General features: G+C 44.1%; 1 protein-coding gene across 1 annotated transcript; it reads left to right on the top strand.

The window, feature by feature from the left end:
* The first annotated feature begins 1446 nt into the window (after nucleotides 1-1446).
* RPS12 (ribosomal protein S12) lies at nucleotides 1447-6320 on the top strand. Its single transcript, XM_082216739.1, has 6 exons — nucleotides 1447-1552; nucleotides 1715-1760; nucleotides 3832-3948; nucleotides 5081-5183; nucleotides 5449-5550; nucleotides 6231-6320. Exons 2-6 carry the CDS (start codon nucleotides 1747-1749, stop codon nucleotides 6291-6293), a joined length of 399 nt encoding a protein of 132 aa, XP_082072865.1. The 5' UTR covers nucleotides 1447-1552; nucleotides 1715-1746; the 3' UTR covers nucleotides 6294-6320.
* The last annotated feature ends 2011 nt before the right edge of the window (nucleotides 6321-8331 follow it).

The raw sequence follows: 8331 nt of genomic DNA, 5'->3' as shown, positions 1-8331 counted from the left end.
GGCTTTTATCCTTTACCTTACACTTTCATTGCTGGTATGTTGTAACTTGTCTTGACTATCTTTTAGAAAGGCAGGATATACTTCTTGATAACAAATAACATGTCACTCAGAGGGTTTTAATAATACAAAAAAACAAAACGTTCCCATTTCATGTGCAGAGTGTACTCAAATGTTTCCGCCTTTCTAGCACAATGTACAGTGTACACACATTGTTTCTTGTGTGTTGCGCTGGATCCTGCCATCTCTGCTGAGCACAGCATTTTTGAGGACACGATGCAGTCTACTTTTGCTACTTAGATAATCTAAATCTTAGTCCAGCAAATGCATTCGTTCTGGATTCTGCATAGAAGGGCATTTCACAAACGCCCCAAGCAGCCTTTAGGAAGCGCCAAAGCTACCACATGGGGCAGTGATGTGGCCAACTTATGACTACACCATTCAAGTTAAGGTTTTGTCTGCGCTTTTTAAAAAAAACAAAAAACCTCAAAAACTTCTCCTAGCCAATCACGGGTATTAAAATACGGTATTTGGCAAAGGTCCATCTTTACAATCCTCCTGCCCATTCCGGCCAATCTCCAGCGGGCGCTCCAAGGAATAGTGGGGAGCATCTCTTGCCATTATCTCGGGACTCTTCTTCCCCAGAGTCATCCGTTCCTACACCGGCTTAATCTACCCAAGAGACCCCGAAAGATCCACAATAAAAGCGACTCTTGGCGAGGAGGAGGGCGACCCTGGAGGGGCGTCTCCGCAGAGACCCGAATCTCCCCCGGAGCAGAAAGAGCAGCAACAAGGAGCCTCGAAGGCGGGCAGGTTTAGCAGCAGCCCTGCCCCGCATTCCCACGCCTCAGCGCCCCACATGGCTAGTGGAGGGTCGCCAGCTGCGAGGAAGGCGCTTTCACCTTCCTCGGAGGGGCGAGAAGGAAAGGCTCCGGCTCCAGCAACAGGGAGGCCTCGGAGGGACTGAACGAGAGCAGCAACCTAGGAACCCTCTGTCGGGTTGTGCTTTGCTCCAGCCTGGTCCGCCCGCCGACTTTCCCGCCGGTGCCTTTTGAATGACTCGGTGTTTTTGTGTCTGTGTTTTTGTGTCTATCCAGCGTGGAGAATTAGGCATCCTCCTCCTCCTCCTCGCGTAGCAACTGCCAAGAAGTCGCACACTCCGAGTGTGAGGAGCGCTATGTGTTCGCGCAGGACAACAGGGAAGCTGGAGGCGGAGCAGGCACGGCGGGGGGCAGCACGCACCGCCGCTGCCGCCAGCCGGGCAATATAACGGGCGCCCCCCTTGTGCATTTATAGCACCGGGACGCTCCCCTATATAAAGGCAAACTGATGGTTCGCTCAGCGCAAACCGCAAGGTCTCCTAAGGAACTACCGGCAACGGCTTTAACCTCCGTTTGCTTTTCGCCTCCGAGCAGGCGAAATGGTTGGACGCCTAAAACTGCAGGCGCGCGCGCGCGGCTGCGCAGGGAAGGAGAGCGGGGTCCTCGCGGCCTTAAATAGGCGGGCGGGCTGCTCCGCCCCTTCCTTTTCACCATCGGTTCGTGGAAGCTGTGAGGTGGGTGCTGCTCGTGTCGGGTCTCTCTCTTTCTCTCGCCCCCCCCTTGTTTCTCCTTGTTTTTAAGGGGGGGGGGAGAGAAGAAAGACGACTCTCTTTACTGTTCGCTTCCTCTCGTTTTCTGCCGCTCCCCGTTTAACAGGCTCCCTTCTTTTCTTTCAGCCACCCCCCGGGCGGGAGAGTCACCACCAACCATGGCCGAGGAAGGGTAAGTGCGAGCGGACGGCGACGGGGCGGAAACTTCCCTCCTCCTCTTCCTCGGTTTCCGGGCCCCGCGCGTGGACTTCGCCTTCTGGCTGCACGTGGCTGGGCCCAAGTTGCTCTCCTCGCGGCCGCTTGAACCACGTGCTTAGCGAAGGCCCCGCAGAGCCTTTCTCCTCTTCCCGCCCCCCCCTCCGGCCGCTTTCAGATAACTGGAACATGGCGCTTCAGTGCAAAATAGGCCACTCCGTCCGTGTTGCGGGAGGGCCTGAAAGTTTGCAGGAAGAAAGTTTCCAGTTCTTTCCTCTTCCTTGCGGACACCTGTGCGCGCTCGCACCCTATTCCTCCCTCCCCCCCCCGCGAATCCGGATTCTCCATGCGGTGCGGGGGGGGGGGGTCCTGGAAGCCAGTGCGGGATGGGAAGGATGGTGGGAAACTGGACGTCTGTAAACATTAATTTGATTTATCGTGGGATTCCAGCGGAGCAGCAAATGGTCCTTGCAAATTTCAGAGGGGTTTTTAGCCTGCTGTGCAGAGACTCAACGTCCTGTCCCGTGTCGACTTCACTGCTATTGCCATTATGACAGCATTGATCCTCCAACGTGGCCCTCCTTCCTATTTTATCCTTGCAACATAACCCCTTTGGTACCCTAGGAGTGTTACAGTTTGGTGTTACTTCATGTCTTTTTCATTGCCTCTTTGTTTTAAGGCTAAAGCTGAACTAAAGTCTGTAGAAGTTTATCCCAGAATGTTTATTAGTGTTCTGAGATGTAATTGGCAGTGTTGATATGCTCCTTACAACCCCATCCCGAACCACTGTTACTAGTGATATATCTCCAGTGTTTGGCTTATTGCTCTTTCTCCCACATATTAAATTATCAGGGTGCTGATTTTGCTGTAGTCAGCAGCTTCATGGGTTGCAGCATGCAGAGTGGAAGAGTTGGAATTGTAACACGAAACAATACTTGTTATCTCCATTAATTCATATAGACCTCATTCTTTTTAGGTCCTTGATCAGCTTAAAATTAGCATTGTGCCTCATAAGCTGCAGTTTTGAACTTGGGGCTGTTTAAAAGAGAACCCTCTTTTTCCAGCCACTCTTACTAAAGACACCTATGAAAACTGAGTCCAGAATTAGTTTTTGCCACTTGAGAAGTAAAAAGGATAACATATTTGGATTGGCTTTATTTCTTACTTGATCTGGAAAAAAATAATCAGTGAGGTTACCAAGCTTGCAAGTAACAAAAACTCCACGGCACATTATTTTTAAATTGTGCATTCACAATTTAAACAGATTTTATTAGTCTGGTAGTTTTGCTTACTAAACAAGGTGATGTGCAAACTTAATATTCTGTGTTACCAAACATTAATTTAAAGTTGTCAGTAATGTAGAAAATTCAATTTTAGGAGATTCTAGGAAAGAACAATCTGGGAAACGTATATACACATTGTGGCCATATGTAGAATATTTCGTACAGTTCTGGTAGCTCTTTCTCATGAGATCATAGAATTCAAAAATGTTCAGGAAACTGCAGCTAAGATGAACAAGGGCAGAACTCCCCTATAAGGAAAGGTATAATCTGCTGTTGCTTTTGTTTTAAAAAGATACCCAGAAGTAGTCTTTTGAAATTCTCAGTAGTTTTAATATACATAAGAAGACACTGGTATTGCCTGCCATCCTACAACCCAACTTATCAATGAAAATGATAGTTTGGGGTAGCCAGGAGGAACTAGAATACAAAGACGTCACGGCGTCCACTGTTATAAGTAAGGTGTTTTTAGAAGTTCTAATTGTATTGTTTAAATATTAGACATTTGCTGATCTGGTTTAAATATTAGACATTTGCTGATCTGGGCCATGACCTTTTGTTAAGACCTGTGCAAAAAAAAATCTCTTTGCTGTAGCAGTTGAATGAATCAGTGTTTGGGTACAATGTATGTCCATTTCCAGATGTTGATTTAAGTGCCATGCTAGTTCAAAAATATCTGGCTGGCCACTGTTAACAGCAAAGGGGGCCTAGGCGAACGTTGGTGAGATAAAGCAAGTTCATCATCTTCTGTGATTTTTCATTTGCTAGCATTGCTGCTGGAGGTGTAATGGATGTCAACACCGCCCTTCAAGAAGTGCTGAAGACCGCACTTATCCACGATGGCTTAGCCCGTGGAATTCGTGAAGCTGCCAAAGCCTTAGACAAGTAAGTGCTGGATGTTAACTAGTATGTGTGCCTCCATGTTGGAGGTTGGTCGTGCATTTCCTATATGTGAAAAGAAAGTTGCTCAGGGTTGCTTAAAATAGTAAAAAAAAAACATATCCTATAAAAATAATTAAAATACAACCATGGCAGAGACCATAAATAAAACTTAATTAAAACAGCATATACAGTGGTACCTTTGGTTACGTACTTAATTTGTTCCAGAGGTCCGTTCTTAACCTGAAGCACCACTTTAGGTAATGGGGCCTGCCGCACCGCCGCCACGAAATTTCTGTTCTCATCCTGAAGCAAAGTTCTTAACCTGAGGTACTATTTCTGGGTTAGCGGAGTCTGTAACCTGAAGCATTTGTAACCTGAGGTACCACTGTATTTAGCAGGTAACAGGCTGCTGGAATAAAAATGTCTTCAGAAATTAGTGAAAGACGGGCAGAGAAAGAACTTCTGTGGTTTGCAGGACAAAGTGTTGAATAGTTTGAGATGAGAGCTACAGGTTTTGAATGATGACTCTCTTAAAAAGTCGGATACCCCTTCACTCTTACTATGAGTGAGAATAATAGTCTGACAAACCTGTACATACAGATTGGTCTTAAGAGTAGGAGCCACAAATAGTCTAGTAAGGTCATAGTGGTGGGAGTAATATGGCAAAAGCACCCAGTGTAGTTTGAAAAATTCTAAATAGTTGTGTTAAGATTACTCGTAACTAGGTAAATAAAACACATTTAAAAACCTGGACTAAATTGTTACTAACGGGGCATCTGGTACTTTAAACTACATTTAAATTGCAGCAGTGGTATGAAATTCACTAGTATACTGGTTGTACAGTTATTCGTTACTAACTTCAAAGTCTAAGAACAAAAATACTGTTTATGATCCATGACTTTGATCCCAATTTTCCTCATGTGTCTTGAAAAGAACACACAGAAAGAGATTCCCTGTTCTACTTCACCAGATAATGTCCTATTGATTTGTGGAATCATGGGAATGGTTTGGGGAAACTGCAGGTGAGGAGTGGGGAGTCAGTGGAATTTGGCCTCTCTGGGTCAACAGAAGAGCAGCTTGGAATTGGATCTTTGCTGTAGTCCACTGTGTAACTAATAATGGTCTATTGTTTTAGACGCCAAGCCCACCTTTGTGTTCTTGCATCCAATTGTGACGAGCCCATGTATGTCAAATTGGTTGAAGCACTTTGTGCTGAACATCAAATCAACCTGATAAAGGTAATGATTATGTACTTCTTTTAGATTGATAATTGAATGCAAAAGCTGTTTTGCTTCTTCAGTAAAATATTTTATGCTAGATGCTTGACTTTTTAAGAACTGTTCATGCTGTACAGTGATGATAACTTGGCTCCCTCTACTGAGACTTGTGAGGAGAACAACCACTAACGTTACCCTTTATGTCTGAGTGTACAGCTTGCTTGCTTTCTGTGCTTGCCATCTTATTTTGAGGGCAGTACTAATGGAATATAAAAATCTTTGACAGGTTGATGACAACAAGAAGCTGGGTGAATGGGTAGGTCTCTGCAAGATCGACAGAGAAGGAAAACCCCGTAAAGTTGTGGGCTGCAGTTGTGTCGTTGTCAAAGTAAGTTGATGAAAGTGCTCTTTAAAAAGTTGTTTCATGTTTTAGAGCAGTTTTATTCACTAATTTGGTCTCAAATTGCAGCTCTTGAGCTTGATTAATCCAGATCTCAATATCTTAACTATTAGCATAAAAGTTAACAGCAAAGAAGCACACCACTTGCTGCTTTGCTACTGTTTAAAGAGAAAGAAATTTTTGGTTGGCGCCTGTGGTGGGTGAATGAGAAATTGGGGTTAGAGGGGACTTTCTGCATGTGGGAATATTGAAAGAGATTCAGTTTGCCAACCCATACAATTAACTGATGTTTTGTTGCTCTTTTAATACTTGCCAAATTTAAAACGTGCACCTCATCTTTCGCATAAGTAAAACATTTTAAATGATTGTTCTGTAATGGTGCACAAACTGATTATTTGTTCCCTTTCTTGTTTAATGGGCAACACTGCCAGCTGGATAAAATCTGCTTAACTTTCAAGTGTTCTGCAGAAATGCGAACTATTGCTGGCAATAATAAAGCCAGGGTACGAGCCTTGAAGACTAGGTAGTCATTGAGGTCCCAATAAATGGCTACATTTTGGTTTTTAAATATTGGTTGACTTTATTTTACCGAATGCCCTGTTTTTAGTACCCCAAAATGGGCTCTGACATTTGGCTTATTGTCTTATTGATGTGTTGTCTTATTGTAGGACTATGGCAAGGAATCTCAGGCCAAAGATGTCATCGAAGAGTACTTCAAGTGCAAGAAATGAACCAATAAAATATATGTGCGCCTGACAGTGTTTGTGTTTTGCTGGTCTTGAGATAGATAACCATTTTTTTTCAAATGGAACTAATTGTTCATTCTGGACTTTAATTATGTAGAGGGGCTACAGATAGATTACTCCCATTTCCTTCCAGGACAGTTTTGTATGTATGTAATCATAAGTCAAACTCAATAAGTTTATTGAGAAACAATAGAGGAAACAACTTGAATCAGATTATACATAATGCTGTCTCTACTTGCAGACATGTTTGAGACAGCTGGTTTGAATACTCTTTGAAACCACCCTCCATTAAGTAGGCACTTTAGAGAGCCTTGTCTTCCTTTTTGATATGGAAGTCCCATGCTATGCTGGGGTGTATAGGTAGAACATATGCTAATGAAAACCCAGTCAAGGAGCAAACCAGTGCAATAAGGTCATAATTTTTGCCATATTGCTCAGTAGTGGAAGTTTCTGGACTAAAGCCAGGTTATTGGCCTTCGGTCTTACCTGGGATACCAGTTTAAGATGGAAAAAGTGCAGGTGCTGGCATCTTTTAGGGGATGGTTGGCACCGCCCACCTCTTGTCACATTGTACCCTCTGGTAGGGGCATTCAGTGCCTGCTCAGCCAATCAGAGTCAGGCTGGGAGCCTGTTTTAAGAGGGCGGCCACACAACACTGCAGTTCCATGCACTTTGCTCAGAAACAAGCTCCACTGAGTTCAACAGTGTTTGGGTTTAATGGTGGTATTCCCAGATAAGTATGAATAGGACTGCAAGCATAGTCTGTTAAGGTTCTCATAAGAGTCTGCAAGAAAGAACAAGTGTACCAAGGCTATAGGTTTAATGGGCCAGAATCCATTTTATCAGATGAATGAAATATGAGTACAGAAAATAAAGGATAAATAAAGTGATGCAAGAGAGAACGGCAGGTATGTCAAATACAGCACAGTGGTGCTTTTTTTACATGTGCTAAAGAGAGACATCAAACGGGTTTGAGCTGAAGCACAAAATGGTCTACTCTGATGTCGTTTCAGAAAAACGCAGACACTGCATGCCTAGGATCTTCGCTCATTGCTCCAAATGACAGCACCATTTTGGCTGCTCCCATTTTTTACTACTGTGGTGTCAGCAACTACCTGGGTATCCGTATCTCACATTTTCCCATAGCATGCAAAATTAGGGTGTTGCCAAGGTATTGTGAACACTCAGTATCATTTTGCAGTAATTTGACAGGTCGGCAGAAAGATTTTAATATTCCTGCTTAGTTCTTGCCAAGACCTCAACGTGGCTTCTTGGCATTTTGAAACTGGGTGACTAATGTTTGCGTTTTGTCCCTTATGCAAATTGTACTGAAACAGGAGTTGAAGTTGCCAGTGTTCGATGAGAGCTGAATGTCTGCATGAGTAACTTCAAAATCTATCATGCAGACAGATCTTTTCATTTCACATTAGGATTTCCCAATATAATACACGGATAAGTTTTGCAGTTGCTCCAGTGGCAAAGGATCAGGCACTGTCGGCAAGAAATCAGTAGACTGGGTAAGCACTTGGTTGCTGGTTCCAGTCATTCCTTTTAAGCTACACTATATCCTTGCCAATGAAGGAATACACAATCTGGTAGTAAAAATGCACTCAAATGCTTTGCACAGTAAAGGTAAAGGACCCCTGGGCGGTTAAGTACAGTCAAAGATGATGGGGGTACGGTGCTCATCTCATTTCAGGCTGAGGGAGCCGGGGTTGGTCTACAGACAACTTTCATGTGGCCAACATGATGAAACCACTTTTGGCGCAACAAAACACCCTTTACCTTGCCGTTGCAGCGGTACCTTTTTATCTACTTGCACTGGCATGCTTTTGAACTGCTAGGTTGGCAGGAGCTGCGAACAGAGCAAAGGGATTCAAACCGCCAATTTTGTGGTTGCCTTTACCTGCTAATTACCAAATGGTTGTCAGTGGTCTCTGGAGGGCTTATGAGTGGAGCATCCCCGGCCATCTCCACCTGTTGGGTGTTTTTCAAATGCATATGCTGGTATTTGATTAAATTC

This window comes from Podarcis vaucheri, assembly GCF_965113315.1.
Source record: "Podarcis vaucheri genome assembly, chromosome: 3".
Taxonomy (NCBI): domain Eukaryota; kingdom Metazoa; phylum Chordata; class Lepidosauria; order Squamata; family Lacertidae; genus Podarcis; species Podarcis vaucheri.
The sequence above is the reverse complement of the archived record's forward strand: the minus strand, read 5'-3'. Positions and strand labels throughout refer to the sequence as shown.